At 43.2% G+C, this 21,446-nt stretch overlaps 1 protein-coding gene across 1 annotated transcript in view; it reads right to left on the reverse strand.

Annotated features, from left to right (window-relative positions):
* Positions 1 to 21,446, reverse strand: part of tmem45b (transmembrane protein 45B) — a 50,956-nt gene that overhangs the window by 11,677 nt on the left and 17,833 nt on the right. The window contains exon 2 of the mRNA XM_072593002.1: positions 13,237 to 13,432. Coding sequence (XP_072449103.1) covers positions 13,237 to 13,411 — 175 coding nt within the window. The 5' untranslated portion in view covers positions 13,412 to 13,432. The remainder of the gene's footprint in view (positions 1 to 13,236; positions 13,433 to 21,446) is intronic.

The raw sequence follows: 21,446 nt of genomic DNA on the forward strand, positions 1-21,446 counted from the left end.
TGAGTATCTGCAACCAGTTCGAACTCGCCTCGGCAGCCGAGATAAATCAAAGCAAGAGTGAGGCCATGTTATGCAGTCATAGAGATGAACAGCACAGAAACAGACCCCTCAGTCCAACTCATCCATGCCGACCAGATATCCTAAGTTAATCTAGTCCCATTTGCCAGCACTTCTCCGTATCCCTCTAAACCCTTCATATTCATATACCCATCCAGATGCCTTTTAAATGTTGTAATTGTACCAGTCTTCACCATTTCCTTTGGCAGCTCATTCCATACACACACAACCCTTTGCGTGAAAAAAGTTACCCCTTATGTCTCTTTAACATCTTTCCCCTCATCCAAAACCTATGCCCTCTAGTTCTGAACTGCCCCACCCAGGGAAAAGACTTTGCCTATTTATCCTATCCATGCCCCTCATGATTTTATAAACCTTTATAAGGTCACCCCTCAGTCTCCGACGCTCCAGGGAAAACAGCCCCAGCCTATTCAGCATTTCCCGATATCTTAAACCCATCAGCTCTGGAAACATCCTTGTAAATCCTTTCTGAACCCTTTTAGGTTTCACTACATCCTTCCAATAGGAAGGCGACCAGAATTGCGCACAATATTCCAAAAATGGCCTAACCAATGTCCTGTACAACCGCAACATAACTTCCCAACTCCTGTACTCAATACTCTGACCAATAAAGAAAGCATACCAAACGTCTTCTTCACTATCCTATCTACCTGCGACTCCACTTTCAAGGAGCTATGAACCTGCACTCCAAGGTCTCTTTGTTCAGCAACACTCCCCAGGATCTTACCATTAAGTGTATATGTCCTGCCCTGATTTGCCTTTCCAAACTGCAGCACCTCACATTTATCTAAATTGAACTCCATCTGTCTCTTCTCAGCCCATTGGCCCATCTGGTCAATATCCTATTGTACTTTGAGGTAACCCTTTTTGCTGTCCACTACACCTTCAATTTCGGTGTATCTGCAAATTTACTAACCACATCTCCTATCTTCACATCCAAATCATTTATATAAATGATGAAAAGCAGTGGACCCTGTACCAATCCTTGTGGCACTCCACTGGTCACAGGCCTCCATCACCCTCTGTCTTCTACCTTCAAGCCAGTTCTGTTTCCAAATGATTAGTTTTCCCTGTATTCCATGTGATCTAACATTGCTAACCAGTCTACCATGAGGTACCTTGTCGAGCACTTACTGAAGTCCATATAGATTACGTCCACCACTCCACCCTCATCAATCCTCTTTGTTACTTCTTCAAAAACTCCAATAAAGTTAATGAGACATGATTTAGTTGTTTGGGAACTAGGCGGATCAATTCTTTGTCCCCTTCACCAACAGAACAGATGACATGAAGGTGCTGGGAATGTGGTTCAGAGAGGCTGGGGCGTGTGCAAAAACCTGGGAGGAGCGTACTCCCAAAATAGGACAGAAACTAAGAGAATGGGAGTACCACTCCCTCCCTATTGCAGGTACAAACTTGGTCATCAGGAGTGGGGTACTCTCAGTATTCTTGTACGTGGTGTAGATTACTTACAGTGTGGAAACAGGCCCTTCAGCCCAACACGGCCACACCAACCCGCTGAAGTTCAATCCACCCAGACCCATTCCCTTACATTTACCCTTTCACCTAACACTGCAGGCAATTTAGCATGGCCAATTCACCTAACCTGCACATTTTTTGGACTGTGGGAGGAAACCCATGCAGACACGGGGAGAATGCGCAAACTCCACACAGAGAGTCGCCTGAGGCAGGAATTGAACCCGGGTCTCTGGCGCCGTGAGGCAACAGTGCTAACCACTGTGCCACCGTGCCGTAGGTGTAGGTCTTGCATATTCCCAGAGCCTGCACCCTTGCAGTCACCTGAGCCATCTTCTACATCATCTGGAGGTCAAAGATGGACTGTGTCCACAGGGACACCATGTACAAAGCTCTGGGTAAGGAGGGGGGGGGAGGTAAGAATATGCCCAATGTTGCCCTCACCCTGATGACCACCTTTGCTATGTAAATACTAAGTTTCACTATGTATTGACGTTCTACGTGTCCCCAGTGTTATGAAGGATAGGTCTGTCCTTGTTGGTGTGGAACACTCCAAGTAGCTCGAGCATTCAGTATCATCAGTCCTTCATTGTAAAATAAACATCTTTTATCACAAGTCCATCAGAAAGTGGTCAGCACTTAGTAGAGACAACCCTGGTAATTATAGACCAGTGAGCCTTACTTCAGTTATGGGTAAAGTGTTGGAAAGGGTTATAAGAGATAGGATTTATAATCATCTAGAAAGGAATAAGTTGATTAGGGATAGTCAACATGGTTTTGTGAAGGGTAGGTCGTGCCTCACAAATCTTACTGAGTTCTTTGAGCAGGTAACCGAACAGGTGGATGAGGGTAAAGCAGTTGATGTGGTGTATGTGGATTTCAATAAGGTGTCTGATAAGGTTCCCCACAGTAGGCTATTGCACAATATACAGAGACATGGGATTGTGTGTGATTTAGCAGTTTGGATCAGAAATTGGCTAGCTGAAAGAAGACAGAGGGTGGTGGTTGATGGGAAATGTTCATTCTTGAGTTCAGTTACTAGTGGTGTGCTGCAAGGATCTGTTTTGGGTCCACTGTCGTTTGTCATTTTTATAAACAACCTGGATGAGGGCATAGAAGAATGAGTTAGCAAATTTGCAGATGACACTAAGGTCATTGGAGTTGTGGATAGTGCTGAAGGATGTTGTAGGTTACAAAAATTGCAGAGCTGGGCTGAGAGGTGGCAACTGGAGTTTAATGCGGAAATGTATGAGGTGATTCAGTTTGGAAAGAGTAGCAGGAAAGCAGAGTACTGGATGAATGGCAAGATTCTTGGTAGTGTAGATGAGCAGAAAGATCTCGGTGTCCATGTACATCGACCCCTGAAAGTTGCCACCCAGCTTGATAGGGTTGTTAAGAAGGCATACAGTATGTTAAGTTTTATTAGTAGAAGGATTGAATTTCGGAATCATGAGGTCATGCTGCAGTTGTACAAAACTCTGGTGCGGCCACACTTGGAGTATTGCATACGGTTCTGGTCACCATATTATAGGAAGGATGCGGAAGCTTTGGAAAGGGTTCAGAGGAGATTTACTAGGATGTTGCCTGGTATGGAGGGGAGTCTTATGAGGGAAGGCTGAAGGACTTGAGGCTGTTTTGTTCGAGAGAAGAAGCTTGAGAGGTGACTTAATTGAGACATATAAGATAATCAGAGGTTTGGATGGTGATGGCTAGCACGAGGGGCATAGCTTTAAATTGAGGGGTGATAGATATAGGACAGATGTCAGAGGTGGTTTCTTTACTCAGAGAGTAGTAGGGGTGTGGAATACACTGCCTGCAACAGTCGTAGACCCGCCAACTTTAAGGGTATTTAAATGGTCATTGGATAGACATGTGGACGCAAATGGAATAGTGTAGGCTTCAGATTGGTTTCACAGGGCGGTGCAACGTTGAAGGCTGAAGGGCTGGTATTGTCCTGTAATGTACTATATTCTATGCTCTAAACCCTCATCCTGCCCTGCACCGTGGGGAACACTCAGAATCTGCATTGTTTTGGGAGAACCCCTGGGCATTGTTTTCAAAACTAATGTGTTTCTATTCACAAATGGGATGTGAACATATTGCCCCTTCTTGGTTGGCCTTCAGAAGGTGATGGTGAGCTCCTTTCTTGAACTGCTGCAGTCCACATGCTGTAACCATAACATCCATAGGGAGGGAATTCCAGGATTTTAATCCAGCAATACTGAACGAACAGCAGTATATTTCCAAGTCAGGCTGGTGAGTGGCTTGGAGGGGAACTTGTAGGTGAAGGTCTTCTCATGTATCTACTGCCCTTGTCTTTCTGGTTGGTAGTGTTTGTGAGTTTGAAAAGTGCTGTCAAAGGAACTTTGGTGAGTTTCTGTAGTGCATCTTGTAGATAGTACACACTGCTGCTACTGACCGTCTGCATGTTGTGCCAATCAAGTGGGCTGCTTTGTTCTAGATGGTGCCAAGCTTCTTGAGTGTTATACAAGTTGAACCCATCCAGGCAAGTGGGAAATATTCTATCACATCTCTTGCTTGTAAATGGTGGATGGGCTTTGGGAAGTCAAGAATTGACAGATTCTCACCTCACCTCTGGAATTCAGCTCTTTTGTTCTTGTTTGAACAAAGGCTGTCATGAGGTCAGGAGCTGAGTAGCCCAGCAGAACCCAAACTGGGCGTCTGTGAGCAGGTTATTGTGAGCAAGTGCTGCTTGACAGCACTGAGAGAATGCTGATTGGGCAATAATTGGCGAGGTTGGAATTGTCCTGCTTTTTTGTGTGCAGGACATAACTGGGCAATTTTCTGCATTGTCAGGTAGATGCCAATGTTGTAGCTATTCTGGAACAGCTTGGCTAGGAGATTGGCAAGTCTTGGAGCAGAATTGTCAGAATGATATCAGGACCCATACCCTTTGCAATAACCAATGCCTTCATATCAGTAACTGTGTCTTGCTATCAAGTGGAGTGAATCAAATTGGCAGAAGACTGGTGTCGGTGATGCTGAGGACCACTGGAGGAGGCCAAAGTGGATCATCCATCTGGCACTTCTGGCTGAGAATTGCTGCGAAGGCTTCAGCCTTACCTTGTGATGTGCTGGGCTCTTCCATCATTGAGAGTGGGGACATTTGTAGAGCCAAGGCCTCCAGGGAGTTGTTGGATTTTCCACCACCATTCACAATTGGATGTGGCAGAACTGCATAGCTTTGATCTGATCTGTTAGTTGTCGGCTCGTTTCACTCTGTCTATCACTTGCTGCTTATACTGTTTGACTCACATGTAGTCCTGTCTGGTAGCTTCACCAGGTTGATACCTCATATTTAAGTCTGTCTGGTACTGCTCCTGGCATGTCCTCCTGCACGGTCGATCCCCTGGCTTGATGATAATGATTGAGTGCGAGATATGCTGGGCTGTGAGGTTACAGACTGTACTGGTGTACAATTTTGCTTCTGTTGATGGTCCATAGCACCACATGGATGGCCAACCTTGAGGAGCTAGATCTGTCCCATTTAGAACGGTGATAGTGTCACACAACACGGAGTATATCCTCAACGTGAAGGCAGGACTGTGCTTAATTTCTCTTATCAATACTGAATGTAGATTTCTCCAGCTTCCTCATTTCCCCTGCCCCCACCTTATCTCAGTCCCAACCCTCAGATTCAGCACCGTCCTCTTGACCTGCAATCTTCGTCCCGACCTCTCCGCCCCCATCCCCTCTCAGGCCTATCTCTCTCACCCTCACCTCCTTCCACCTATAGTATTCCCAGCACCCCTCCCCCAAATTCCCTCCCTTTTATCTCAGCCCGCTTGGCATACCAGCCTCATTCCTGAAGAAGGGCTTATGCCCGAACCGTCGATTCTCCTGCTCCTCGGATGCTGCCTGACCTGCTGCGCCTTTCCAGCGCCACACTTTTCAACTCTGGTACTCCAGCATCTGCAGTCCTCACTTTCTCCTAGTTTTCTCTTATCAATACTGTCATGGACAGTTACATCTGCAAGTAGCAGATTGGTAAGGGTGAGGTCAAGCATGTTTTCCTTCTTTTGGTTCCTTCATCATCTTCCACAGACCCAGTCTAGAGTTTTGTCCTTTAGAACCTGACCAGTTCGATTAGCCATGCTGCTGCCAAACCATTCTTGCTAGTGCATGTTGAAATCCTCCACCCAGAGTATATTTTGCTCCCTTGCCACCTTCAGTGCTTCCTCCAAATGTTCTTCAACATGGAGGAGTACTGATCCATCAGCCGATGAGAGGATGGTAATCAGCAGAAGGTTTCCTTGCCCATGTTTAACCTGAAGCCACAAGACTTCATGGGGTCCAGAGTCAATGTTGAGGACTCCCAGGGAAACCCCGTTGTGATTTGTATACCACTATGCTGTCACATATGCTGGGTCTGGCCTGCTAGTGGGAAAAGGTGTATCCTTCTGAAGCAGTGTCACTCGACTTGAAATGTTAACTCTGTTTTCTTTCCACAGATGTTGCTAGATCAGCTGAGTTTTACCAGCTATTTCTGTTTTTGTTCTGAGGTCCAATTCCATGATTACACAGGTGTAGACCATTCAGCTCCTCAAGCAGGTTCAACCATTTAATAAGCTGATCTTTAGATTACTTACAGTGTGGAAACAGGCCCTTCGGCCCAACAAGTCCACACCGACCCGCCGAAGCGTAACCCACCCACGCCCATTCCACTACATTTACCCTGCACCTAACACTACGGGCAATTTAGCATGGCCAATTCACCTAACCTGCACATTTTTGGACTGTGGGAGGAAACCGGAGCACCCGGAGGAAACCCACGCAGACATGGGGAGGATGTGCAAACTCTACACAGTTTCCCGCCTGAGGCGGGAATTGAACCCAGGTCTCTGGCGCTGTGAGGCAGCAGTGCTAACCACTGTGCCACCGTGCCACCCATAATACTGTAACCTACTCAGAACAATGCCACTCCCCCCACTGCTGTGTCTCCATAAATCCATAAACCTGTCTTTGGCCCACATATCTTAATACCTTTGCTTAACAAAAGTTTATCTATCTCGGACTTAAAATTAACAACTGATCCAGCATCCACTGTTATTTGTGGAAGGTGCTTCCAAACATTAACTGTCATTTGTGTGGAAGTGCTTACTAACATCTTTCCTGAACAGGCTAAGCAATTCTTAAACTGCACACCCCAGTTCTAGAAACTCTAACCACTGGAAGTATTTTATCTTTAACTACCCTGTTTTTTCCTGTTAATATCTTGAAGAGTTTGATCAGATCACACCTTAATCTTCTAAATTCTAGAGAAAAATGTCCTAATTTGTATTATCTCTCCTCATAACATAACCAGAGCATAATCAAGGTAAACTTGTGTTATATTCTCTCTGAGGCCAATATTTGCTTCCTAAGGTGTGATACCCAAATCTGTTCACAGTACTCCAAGTTGGTCTACCCAGAGTTTTGTATAACTGTAGAATAACGTCTGCATCCTTATATTCCAGTGCTGTAGATATAAAAGCCAGCATTCTATTAGCTTTCCAGGCTATTTTATACTCCTGTTTGTGACATTGTAAAGATCTATGCACCTGAGTCCCCAGGTCTCCTTGGACATCCACTGCATAGAACATAGAACATAGAACATTACAGCACAGCACAGGCCCTTTGGCCTCAATGTTGCACTGACATGTGAAATTAATCTGATGCTCATCTAACCTACACCAATTCATTATTATCCATATGTATGCCCAATGCCTATTTAAACACCCTTAATGTCAGTGAGTCTACTCCTGTTGCAGGCAGGCCATTCCACATCCCTACTACTCTCTGAGTAAAGAAACGACCCCTATTATCTGTCCTAAATCTGTTATCCCTCACTTTAAAACTATGTCTCCTTGTGTTAGCCATCACCATCTGAGGAAAAAGGCTCTCACTGTCTACCCTATCTAACCCTCTAATTATCTTATACGTCTTGATTAACTCACCTCTCAACCTTCTTCTCTCTGACAAAAACAGCCTCAGTTCCCTCAGCCTTTCCTCATAATACCTTCTTCCATACCAGGCAAGATCCCAGTAAATGCCCTCTGAATCCTTTCTAAAGCTTCCACATCCTTCCTATAATGTGGTGACCAGAACTGCACGCAGTACTCCAGGTGCAGCCTTATCAGTGTCTTGTACACCTGAAGCATGACTGAAACTCAATCCCCCTACCAATAAAAGCCAACACACCACATGCCTTCCTATCAATCTGGGTGGCAACTGTCAGGGATTTATGCACATGGACACTGCGATCTCTCTGTTCATTTACACTGCCAAGAATTTTACCATTAGCCCAGTACTCTGCATTCCTGTTTCTTCTTCTGAAGTGAACTATCTCACACTTTTCCGCATTAAACTCCATTTGCCACTTCTCAGCCCAGCCCTACAACTTATCTATGTCCCTCTGTAACCCACAACATCCTTTGTCACTGTTCACAACTCTGCCTACCTTAGTGTCATCCGCAAATTTACTAACCCATCCTTCTATGCCCACCTCCAGATCATTTATAAAAATGACAAAACAGCAGTGACCCCAAAACAGACCCTTGTGGCACACTACTGGTAACTGAGCTCCGGCACGGTGGCACAGTGGTTAGTACTGCTGCCTCACAGCGCCAGAGACCCGGGTTCAATTCCCGCCTCGGGCGACTGACTGTGTGGAGTTTGCACGTTCTCCCTGTGTCTGCGTGGGTTTCCTCCGGGTGCTCCGGTTTCCTCCCACAGTCCAAAGATGTGCAGGGCAGGTGAATTGGCCATGCTAAATTGCCCGTAGTGTTAGGTAAGGGGTAGATGTAGGGGTATGGGTGGGTTGCGCTTCGGCGGGGCGGTGTGGACTTGTTGGGCCGAAGGGCCTGTTTCCACACTGTACGTAATCTAATCTAATCTAATTTCCTATCAATCACTGCCCTCTGTCTTTTCTCAGCTCATCAATTTCTGATCCAAACCACTAAATCACCTTCAATCCTGAAACTCTGTATTTTGTGCAATAGCCTACGGCATGGAACCTTATCAAACGCTTTACTGAAGTCCATATACACCACATCAACTGCTTTACCTTTATGCACCCATTTAGTCACCTTCTTGAAGAACTCAATAAGGTTAGTGAGGCACGATCTACCCTTCACAAAACTGTGTTGACTATCCCTAATCAAATTATCCCTTTCCAGATGATTATAAATCCTATCTCTTCTAACCTTTTTCAGCATCTTCCGCTGGACTTTACTTCATGCCATCACGAAAGAATGGTATGATCTATCCTTTGTCAATCCAAAATCGAAAACAACACACTTCCTTAAATTGAACTCCATTAGCCACAGTTTTGTCCATTCACTTCATCTATCCTTTTGTAATTTCATGCTATCATCTACACTATCTATAATACGCCTAACTTATAGGTAAGGACAAGGTTTCCTTTGCTGAAGGACATTAATGTGAACCAGATGTGTTTTTATATGAATTAACATTCATTTAGATTTTAATTCCCAAATTTTATTGAATTCAAATTTCACCATCTGCCACTCTTGGATTAGAAGTTATTAGAAGTTATACCCCTGGATTATGAACATTCTGATCACCAGCTTGGTGTGCACTTCCCATTCTGGATAATCCTCCTCTCTGTTGGCTTCTGTTCCCAGTCAGCAGTTAGACTAACAGCAGCCACTCTGACTGTGATTGAGAGAGTGACTAGAGACTTCAGGAAATCAGGAATGTGCTCAGGGAAGACACAAAACCAGCAATAATTAACATTTTACCAACTAAACATATTATTCATAGAGAATGACTTTTCTCAATGGGGAGGGTCCCCATTTGACCCCTCCCCCACTGTTTTGGGGCCATTTGCAGTCTGGGCCTGGACCTGGGGTGTGGCGAGTGGTGAATATGAATTGCTGCCAGTGAGACTGAGGGAACTGATAGACATTCTGAATGAGAGTCATCCTCAGGGCAATATGCCTGGTTCCTAAAACCATAACATAGACTCTAAGATATGGGAGCAGAACTAGGCCATTTGGCCCATCAGGTCTGCTCTTCCATTCCACCATAGCTGATATATTTGTCTGCTCATTCCCCTACATTCTCCCTGGAACCCTTGATCCGCTTACTAATCAAGAACATATCTGTCTCTGTTTTAACTACACTCAATGACTTGACCTCCACAGCCGTCTGCGGCAATGAATTATATCAATTAACTAGCCTTTGGCTGAAGAAATTCCTCCTCATCTCCAATCCAAAGTGTCATCCTTTCACTTTGTGTCTTCAGATCATATTCTCTCCAATTAGCAAAACATCTTCACTATGACCACCCTATCCAGGTCTCTCGGTTTCAATCAGATCCCTCCCATCCTTCTAAACTCCATTGAGTACAGACCCTCAGCTGCTCCTCAAATGACTAGTCCTTCATCCCTGGGGTCATTCTTGTGAACCTCCTCTGAATCCCCTCCAATGCCAGCACATCCTTCCTTAGATACAAAACTGCTCACAGTATTTCAAATGTTGTCTGACCAGAGCCTTATACAGCCTCAGCATTCCTTCGCTTGTCATCTAGCAATCTTGAAATGAATGCTAACAATGCATTGCTGGCATTGACCAGGTGATGACAATTGTTCTGAATTGCCCACTCATTCTCCCTATTGTTAAACTGCACATCAGTATTTGCACAAAGGTGGAGTAGTATTCAATATGTAGTATTACAGCAGGATTGAAATGGATTCCTGAAGACTTGAAGAGAAATTGAGTTTCATTTCAATTGATTGAGCACTTCCCTATGATGTGACAGTAAAAAACAGTGTTCCCAATTTATCTGGACATGTTCCAGGAGATGTCAACACATGACCCACCTTCGATGATCACTGTCTAGACTCTGGTTATTGGTCATGCAACACACTCGGGATCACGGATCCAAACCTGTGACTTTTCAATGTTTACTATCTGACTGAACATAAACTAAATGTCTAGAAAGGCAGGAGCTTTCTCTCTTTGGACCAATTCATGTGTTTTTGGGGAAAACAAGTTCAACAGAGAGCTCACAACATTATTGCACAAACAAACTTTACTAATTCAATCTATTCTTCGGCGTGTATCATTCTGAATGTGACAGTGGGTGTGGTTGGATATACTATCGAGTTATAGAGTCATGGAGTCCTACAGCATGGAGACAGGCCCTTTGTCCCAAATAGTCCATGCTGACCAAAATGTCCATCAACGCTAACCCCATTTCCCTGTACTTGGCCCATACCCTTCTAAACCTTTCCTATTTGTGGAAATGCCTTTTAAATGTTGTTAATGTACCCGCCTCAACCAGTTCCGCTGGCAGCTCATTCCATATGCATACCACCCTCTGTGTAAAAAGGTTGCCCCTCAGGCTCCCTTTCATTCTTTCTCCTCTAACCTTAAACTGATGCCCTCTAGTCCACGATTCCCTAACCCTGGAGAAAAAGACTGAGTGCATTCACCCTATCCATATCTCTCATGATCTGATACACCTCTATAAGGTCCCCCCTCAGTCTCCGATGCTCTAAAGAGAAAGGCCTAGCTTGAGCAACTTCCCCCGATAAGTCAGATCACTCTTGTAAATTCCTTCTGTACTCTTTCCAGTTTAATAACATCCTTCCTATAGCAAGGTGACCAAAACTGAACACAATACTCCAAGTGCAACCTCACCAATGTTCTGTAAAACTGCAACATAACTTCCCACCTTCTATACTCAATGCCCTGACTGATGAAGGCCAGTGTGTCAAAAGCCTTCTTCACTGCCCTGTCTAACTGTGACTCCACTTTCAGAGAACTGTGAACCTGAACTCCAATATCCCTCTGTTCCACTACACTCCTTAAGGCCCTATCATTCACCTTGAAACTCCTACCTTGATTTGACTTTCCAAAATGCAAGACTTCACACTTACCTATATTAAACTCCATTTGCCATTTCTCAGCCCATTACCTCAGCTGATCAATGTTCTGCTGCAATTTCTGAGAAACTTCCTCACTGTCCATGATACCACCTATTTAGTGTCATCAGGAAACCTGCCAATCATGCCTTGTACATGCTCATGCAAATCATTGATATAGATAACAAACACCAATGGACCCAGCACCAATCCCTGAGGTACTCCACTAGTCACAAGCCTCCAGTCGACAAGCATCCTTCCACTGTTACCCTCTGCTTCCTACCATTAAGCCAATTTTGTATCCAACTTGCCAGCACCCCCTGGATTCCATGTGATCTCATGTTCCAGAGCAGCCTATCATGTGGAACCTTATCAAAAACCTTACTGAAACATACAGACTACATCTACTGCTTGCCCTCGTCAACCTTCCTGGTCACTTCATCAAAGAACTCTTAACAAATTTGTGAGGCATGATCTCCCACTCACAAAGCTATGCTGACTACTCCGAATCAAACCCTGTCTTTCCAAATGCATGTATAACTTATCCTTCAGGAATCTTCTCAAGTCACTTATCCACCACAGATGTTAGGCTCACTGGTCTGTAGTTCCCAGGCTTTTCTTTGTAACCTTTCTTGAATAATGGCACAACATTCGCTAGGCTTCAATCTTCTGGGACCTCACCCGTGGCTAATGATGATGCAGAAATATCAGCCAGGGCGCCCACAATCTTTTCTCTAGCTTCTTGCAGTGCTCTTGGACCAGGAGATTTATCCACCTTCATACATTCTAATATATCCAACATATCCTCGACTGTGATATGGACTGTCCCAAAGATATCACCACTACCTTCCCCAAGTTTGCAAGTCTTCATGTCTTTCTCCATGGTAAACACTGAGGAGAAATACTTGTTGAGAATCTCACCCAACTCCTTTGGTTTGACATACACATGTCCATTTTGGTCCTTGAGGGGCCCTATTCTCTCTCGAGTTATTCTTTTGCCTTTAATACACTTAAAGAACCTCTTTGGATTCACCCTAAACTTCTCAGCCAAGGCTATCTCGTGCCCCCTTTTCGCCCTCCTGATTTCCTCCTTCAATAAACTCCAGTATTCCTTGTATACCTCCAGGGACTCCCTTATTCTATTGCAACAGTGTGTTAGTGTGTGTGCAGAATCACAGTGACAGGGTGGCATGGTGGCTCGGTGGTTAGCACTGCTGCCTCATAGCACCAGGGACCTGGATTCCATTCCTGCCTTGGATGACTGTGTGGAGTTTGCAGATTCTCCCCATGTCTGCGTGGGTTTCCGCTGGGTGCTCCCGTTTCCTCCCACAGTCCAAAGATGTGCAGGTTAGGTGAACTGGCCATGCTAAATTACCCATAGTGTCCAGGGATGTGTACATTAGGTACATTAGTCAGGGTTAAATATAGGATAATAGTCTGGGTGGGTTACTCTTTGGAGGGTCAGTGTGGACTTGTTGGATCTGTTTCCACACTGTAGGTATCATACGAGTCTATGACAGTGTGTTAGTGTGTCTGTGCGAGGTCACTGTGACAGTGTGTTAGTCTGTGTGAGGGAGGGTGTGTGAGTGTGTGAGAGTGAGCATGAGAGAGGGTGTGAGTGTGCGTGTGTGTGAGGGAAGGTGTGAGGGAGGGTGTGAGGGTGTATGAGGGAGGTGTGTGAGTATGCGAGAGTGAGAGTGTGTGTGAGCAGCCACTCTGAGGATAAATGCCTCACCAACTGATCAGTTCATTCTTTGGCAACAATCCCTCAGAGACTGAGAATACTCACCCACAAGTGAGAAAACAGCTTTGGCTATCCCCTCAGCAAATTCCACCCGCTCGAAGCATAGTCGGGATGTTTTCTTCTTCTTCAGGAAGAATTTGAGTGGATACTTCATAGACCACCAGAGTCCGAAGAGAAGGAAGAAACTGCCCGGCAGTGCATGTCCTTTGAAATTTGCCATGAGCTGATTTGGACTCAAACCCTGTATAGACAGATTTTCCATTAGATTGCTGGCTGTGAGAGTCCAGGCACACATTAATCTTTCATCATGTGCAGCCGTGGGATTAACCATTGCTAACAACAACTTCCATTTATATAACATCTTTAGTGTATTGATATAAAAATAATGCACCTCCCAGGAACATCACCGAGCAGAGATTGGCTTTGAGCGAGGTACTGGGATAAGTGATCAACAAAGTGGACTTCAAGGAATATCTTAAAAGAACAGAGAGAGGAAAAGAGGTTTGGGAGGGAATTCTGAATTTTAGGACATAGGGAGCTGAAGGCACAGCCACCAATGGGGGAATAATTAGTATCTGGGGTGTTCATTCCTGCAGAATTAAAGGAGATCTTGGAGGTGACTGTAGCTGGTGGAAATCATAGAGATCCAGATGGTTCAGATTGTGAAGGGTTTTGAAAATAAGATGGGAATTTTAATTATCAGTGAAAAATCTGTTTCTCGCTCAACAGATACTGCCAGATCTAATCATTTTCTGCGTTTATATATTCCACCAGCTTTAGACAGACGTGACCTCACCTTCACAGGTCTATTCTTTTGTCAATTCAAATTTTTCAAAATACTCAGTTAGTATTGGCAGATGGATGTTAAGCTGACAAGAGTTGCTTTTTCCCATTGTCCTTTTTAGACAATGGAGGCTCATTTGAAACGTTGCAATTCAATGGCACAAATTCCAAGTCAAGAAAACTTTGGTAAGTTTAACTAATACCTCTTCAAATTTACCACTTAGTTTTTAACCAGTAGGTCTTAAAAGAAATATCAGACTGTCAAGATTAAGTCTCATTATTTGCTTCAGGACTTGGTGATGCCAGTTTGGGGCTGTGGCGGACTAAGTTAAAAATCCCATAACATCAGGTTATAGTCCAACAAGTTTATTTGGAAACAAAGCTAGTGCTTCCAAATAAACCAGTTGTACTAAAACCTGGTATTGTGTGATTTTTAACTATTTTCTCCAATACCCTTCAAGTTAAATTAAATAAAATATTTAATTATTTTCTGCTTTTAGAAATATAATCTGCTCTTGGACTATACCAAATAACTCTTGTGAATGTATTCTGTATACATTTGACTATACACTTGTCCACTAATTGTTCAGTTTGATTACTCCATTCAATTACCATCTCATGCTTTTAAAATTAGCCTCACTTAACTTTAAAGCCTTGTTTTATCACTCACATTTTCCCTCTCAAATCTAAAATCAACTTTAATTGTATTATAGTCACTATTCACAAAATTTTCCCTCATCATCCAGTCATTAGCTAATTCTAGTTTGTTACTCAAAATTAGATTTGATATGTTGTATATCATTTTAAGTTGGAAGCAATCCCAAATATATCCAAGAAATTAATTGCTTTCATTAGTTTTGTTTCTTTCAATTTATGTGAAAATTAAAGGTTTCCATTGTATTTTCTTTGTTTTTTACTCAATGTTTTCCTGATCTCCCTAATTATTGACTTCTCCTGACTTCATTGAGATATCTGGGAGAAAGTGAGGACTGCAGATGCTGAAGAGTCAGAGTTGGAAGAGTGTGGTGCTGGAAAAGCACAGCCAGTCAGGAAGCATCTGCAGAGCAGGAAGTCGACATTTCAGTCATAAGCCCTTCATCAGAAATGTGGAGGGGGCGGGTGCTGAGAGATAAATGGGGGGAAGGTGGGGAAAGGTAAGTGGGATGGTGATAGGCAGATGCAGGGTGGGAGGTAATTGTAACAGGTGGAGTATGATCCACCTTGGATTGTGCATTCAAGAAGGAAATATGGAGAGTACAAAGCCAACATATTCCAATAAAAAAAAGGTTGGAACTATCAAATCCTGTGAATCCTGGATATCAAGAGACACATTTCATTGGACTGAGAGAAATAAAGGGAGGCTAATGGCACGAACAGAGGGCTCAAAACAGCAGAAACCCTAGAGGAATATACAGTGTGCAAGAGGGAATTTAAAAGGGAGATTCGGAGAGCTAAAAGGGGATGTGAAAGGATACTGGCAGGTAAAATGAAGGCAAATCCAAGATTGTTTTTACAGGTATATTAAGGGTAAAAGGATAACAAGGAAAAATGTAAGGTCCGTTCAGGACCAGTGTGCTAAATTGTGTGTGGGTCCAGAGAATGTAGGTAGGATTCTAAATGAATACTTTGGGTTGGTTTTCACTAGTGAGAGGGACAATATGTGGATAAGACCTAAGACCATAAGAAATAGGAGTGGAAGTAAGGCCATTTGGCCCATGGCTGATGGGCATTTCAACACCACTTACTTGCACTCTCCTCGTATCCCTTAATTCCTTGTGAGATTAAGAATTTATCAATCTCTGCCTTGAAGACATTTAACGTCCCGGCCTCCACTGCGCTCTGTGGCAATGAATTCCACAGGCCCACCACACTCTGGCTGAAGAAATGCTCCTCATTTCCATTCTAAATCGACCTCCTCTAATTCTAAGGCTGTGCTCACGGATCCTAGTCTCCCTGCCTTTTGGAAACAATTTCCTAGCATCCACCCTTTCTAAGCCATGAATTATATTGTAAATTTCTTTAGATTTCCCCTGAATCTTATAAACAGTAATGAATATAATCCCAGGATCCTCAGCCAGTCATCGTATGTTAGGCCTACCATTCCAGAGTTTATCTGTGTGAATCTCCGCTGGACATAGTCCAGTGCCAGTATGTCCTTCCTGAGGTTTGGGGCCCAAAACTGGACACAGTATTCTAAATGGGGCCTAACCAGAGCTTTATAAAGTCTCAGAAGCACATCACTGCTTTTACATTCTAACCCTATTGAAATAAATGACAACATTACATTTGCTTTCTTAACCATGGACTCAACCTGCAAGTCAACCTTTAGAGAATCCTGCACTAGCACTCCCAGATCCCTTTGTACTTTGGCTTTATGAATGTTCTCACCTGTGCTCTTTTTCCCAAATTACAAGACCTCGCATTTGCTCACATTACATTTCATCAGCCATTTCTTGGACCATTCTCCTAAACGTCTAAATCTTTCCACAGTCTCCCCACCTCCTCAGTACTACCTGCCTGTCCACCTAACCTCGTATCATCAGAAAACTTTGCCGGAATGCCCCAGTCCCTTTGTCCAGATCATTAATATATGAAGTGAACAGCTTCGGCCCCAGCAATGAACCCTGTAGGACATCACTTTTCACCAGCTGCCATTCCAAAAAAGAACCTTTTATCTGATCTCTCTGCCTTCTGTCCGACAGCCAATACTCAATCTATGTCAGTAGCTCACTTCGAACCCATGGGCCCTCACCTTACTCAGCAGGCTCTCATGAGGCACCTTATCAAAGGCCTTTTGGAAGTCTAGGTAGATAACATCCACTGGGTTTCCCTGGTCTAACCTACTTGCTACCTCTTTAAAGAATTCTCACAGACGTGACCTCTTTTTACTAAATCCATGCTGACCTGTTCTAATGTGACCCTGCACTTCCAAGAATTTAGAAATCTCATCCTTAACGATGGATTCTAGAATTTTACCTACAACCAAGGTTAGGCTAATCTGCCTATAATTTTCCATCTTTTGTCTTGATCCTTTCTTGAACAAGGGGGTTATAATAGCGATTTTCCAATCATCTGGGACTTTCCCTGACTCCGTGAGTTTTGAAAGATCATAGTCAGCACCTCTGCTATTTCCTCAGCCACCTCCCTCAGAACTCTAGGATGTAGCCCATCTGAGCCAGAGGATTTATTCATTTTTAGATCTTTTAGCTTTTCAAGTTCTTTCTCTTTTTAATGGCTACCATATTCAACTCTGCCCCTTGACTCTCCTTAATTGTATTTATTAAGTTCTTCAGCTATTTCCTTATCTCCCATCACTAGCTTTCCTGCATCAGTTTGGAGCAGTCCAATCTCTACTTTTGCCTCTCGTTTGTTTCTTATGTATTGAAAGAAACTTTTACTATCATTTCTAATATTACTGGCTAGCTTACCCTCATGTTTGATCCTCTGCTTCCTTATTTGTCTCTTTATTATCCTCTGTTTGTTTTTGTAGTCTACTCAATCTTCTGATTTCCCAGTGCTCTTGGCAACTTTATAGGCTCTCTCTTTTTCTATGATACATTTCCTGACTTCCTTTGTCAGCCATGGTTGTCTAATCCACCCCCACCCCCCCCTCCCCACCCCGCTCTGTGGTAATCTTTCTTTTCATTGGAATTAATCTCTGTACTGTGTTCTCAATTACACCCAGAAACTCCTGCCATTGTTGCTCTACTGTCTTCCCCATTAGGCTCTGCTTCCAATCGATTTTTGTCAATTCCTCTCTCATGCCCCTGTAATTACCTTTATTTAACTGTACCACCATGACAGTCAATTTTGCATTCTTTCTTTCAAACTGCAGACTGAACTCTGCCATATTGTGATCATTGATTCCTAAATGTTCCCTTAGATCTTTTATAAAGTCTGACTCATTACATAGCACTAAGTCCAAAATAACCTGTTCCCTTGTGGGCTCCATCATTAGCTGTTCCAAAAAGCCATCTTGTAAACATTCTATAAATTCTCTTTTTTGGATTGACCGGCAACATTATTCAACCATTCTATTTGCATATTGAAGTCCCCCATGATCATCGTGACCTTGCCTTTTTGACATGCCCTATTTATTTCCTGGTACTTCTTGCTGGGAGGTCAGTACATAACTCCCATTATGGTTTTTTTTGCCTTTGTGGTTCCTCAATTCCATCCACATAGACTCCACATCATCCGATCCTATGTCATTCAGTGCCATAGATTTAATTTCAAGGCAACCCCACCCCCTCTGCCCATCTCTCTGTCTTTTTCATAAGTTGTAAATCCTTGGATGTTTAACTGCTAGTTCTCAACCCCCTGCAACCATGTCTCTGTGATGCCTCTGTGATCATAATCATTTACAATGATTTGTGCTGTTAATTCATCTACTTTGTTACGAATACTATGAGCATTCAGATAAAGCACCTTAATGCTAATTTTCTTATACTCTTGATTTCCATCACATTTAGTAATATGTCCTCAGTTATCCTTCCTTTTTGCTTCATTCCTCATCTGCCTCGAACTTAAACCCTGCACACATGCTAATTGCTGCTTATCTTTCTACTTGATAGAAATCAGGGAGATGGTCTGTAAAACAATTAAAGAGATTAGCACAGTCAGAGAGGAGGTTCTGAGTGCTCTGGCAGATTTAAAATCAGATGAATCTCTAGGGCTGGCTGAAATATATCCCAGGTTATTTGAGTGAGGCAAAGGAGGAAATAGCAAGATGTTTTCAAAAATTTTTAATTTCCAAAATATTCCCTTATCATCCGGCCACAGGAGAGGTGCTGGAGGACAGCCAATGTGATACCGTTATTCAAGAACGAGACAAGGGAGAAACCAGGAAACAACAGGCCCATTTAGCCTCACCTCAGTGGTAGGTGAAATATTGGAAGCAATTCTGAGGGACAGATTTAATCTGCATTTGGAAACACAGTGATTAATGAAGAGTAGTCAGTATAGTTTTGTTGAAGGGAACTCATATCTGACCAACTTGATTGAATTTTTCGAAGAGGTGACCAGGTGTGTCAATGAGGGTAATGCTTTAGATGTAGTCTACTTGGACTTCAGCAAGGCTTTTGTTAAGGTAAGGTAAGAGCCCACGATGTCCAAGGAAGTTAGGCAAATTGCATCCAAAAATGGCTGAGTGACAGGAAGCAGAGGGTGATGGTTGAGGGATGTTTTTCTGACTGGAGGTCTGTGTGCAGTGAGGTCCCACAGGAATCAGTGTCAGGGCCCTTGCTGTTTGTCATCTGAAACTAGATTGTTGAAGGGCTGATCAGTAAGTTCCCAGATGATACAAAAATTGGTGGGGTTGTGAATAGTGGTGAGGATAGTCTTAGATTACAGGAGGATATTTTTAAGCTAGTCAGATGGACTGATCAGTGGCAAATGGAATTCATTCTTGATAAATGTGAGGTGATGCACTTGGGCAGGACAAACAAGGCAAAGGAATACATGATGAATGATAGGACTCTGGGAAGGATCAGAGGGACCTTGGTGCGCATGTACACCTGTTCTTTAAGGTATCAGGACAGATGGAAAAAATGGTTAAAAAGGCATATGGTATATTAGTTGAGGCATAGAGTTTAAGAACATGGAGATTATACTGGAACTATATAAATGTTGGTTAAGTCATAGCTAGAGTATTGTGCACTTTATAGAACAGTATTGATAGCACTGGAGAGGGTGCAGAAGAGATGTACCAGGATGTTGCCTGGGTTAAAGATTATCACTTATGAAGAGAGATTGGACAAACTGTGATTGTTTTCCTTAGAGTAGGGGAGATTGAGAGGGAATGCAGTTGAGATGTATAGAATTATGAGGGGCGTAGACAGTGTAGGCACAAAGAAAAATATTCCCCTTGATGGAGGGATCAATGACCAGGGGTCATATGTTCAAGATAAGGGGCAGAAGGTTTTGAGGAAATATGAAGAAAAATGATTTTACCCAGAGGGTGATGTCTCCTAGTATTATGAGAATGTCTGGTATATTAATTAAAGATTTCATTGACTGAATGTATCAATATGTTATGGAATTTTTTTGGAATTAAAACTTCACAAAGCAAAGGAGACAGGCTGAAACAAGGAAAATGTTGCATTTGCAAAGAAGACAAGTTGTTTGACAGGAGTCACAGAAACTATGATATGTCTCCATAGATGTCACCTATGGTGGGTGTAATGAAGCTATTTAATTGTTGAACACTGTCAAAGTCTGAGTTAACTTCCCTTCAAAGGAGTAGCCTTTTACCTTAGTCTTTCAGTGAAAAGCCCCAAAGCATTCTTAAGGTAACACTTTTGCAGAATTTTCTATTAATTCCCCAGACTTGAGGTTATATGTTAGGTTTCAAGAAGGGTCATTATAAATATTTCCAGTTTAAACTTTTTATTAATAACCTTTACAACTTTACTTAAGTAGATTTTATTTACAATAAACTAGTTCCGTGTTTCAGAATTAGAATTCCTACTGTGTGGAATTGGCCTTTGGCCCAACAAGTTGAACCTAACCTCTGAAGAGTATCCCACCCAAACCCATTCCTCTACATTTACCCCGACTCATGCACCTAACCTACACATCCCTGAGTACTATGGGCAATTTAGCATGGCTAATCCACCTAACCTGCACATTTTTTGGACTGTGGGAGGAAACCAGAGCTTACAGAGGAAACCCACACAGATGCAGGGAGAATGTGCAAATTCCATACAGACAATTGCCCAAGGCTGGAGTCAAACCCAGGTCTTGGTGTTGCAAAGCAACAGTGGTAACCACTGGGCCACCATGCTGTTACCATAGTTTATATATACTTAGATGTATTTCCTTCCCGAGACAGAAATGTTGTCGTGGGAACATGGTGGTGGTATGTTGAAGTAGCAGGCAACAGGAAGCTCAGGGTCACTTTTATATACAGAGTGTGGGTGTTCTACAAAGCAGTAACTCAGTCTGCATTTTGTCTGCCCAGTGTAGAGAAAACCACATTGTGAGCAGCATATAGGGTAGAATAGAAAGACTGCTTGACTTGAAAGGTGTATCTGAGGCCTTGGATGGTAAAGAGGGAGGCAGTAAATGGGAAGTAAATAATATCTTCTGTAACTGCATGGGGTATGAGGAGATATTGGGATTGAGGACAAATGAACTTGACTGTCCTGAGGGAATGGTCTTTATTGAATGTTGTCAAGATGGGAAAGGATCTAGATTCATTTCCCTGCATTTAGCTCAACAAGTCCACAATGACCTTCCAAAGAGTAACCCACCCAGACACATTTCCCACTAACTAATGCACCTAACACTATGGGCAATTTAGCATGGCCAATTCACCTGACCTGCACACGAAACCAGAGCACCAGAGGAAACCCATGGGGAAAGTTGTGAGACACAGGGAGAATGTGCAAACTGCACGCAGACAGTCGCCTGAGGTTGGAATTGAACCCGGGCCCCGGTACTGTGATGGTGCAGCGCTAACCACTGAGCCA

Source organism: Chiloscyllium punctatum, chromosome 23, assembly GCF_047496795.1.
Source record: "Chiloscyllium punctatum isolate Juve2018m chromosome 23, sChiPun1.3, whole genome shotgun sequence".
In the NCBI taxonomy this organism is placed as follows: domain Eukaryota; kingdom Metazoa; phylum Chordata; class Chondrichthyes; order Orectolobiformes; family Hemiscylliidae; genus Chiloscyllium; species Chiloscyllium punctatum.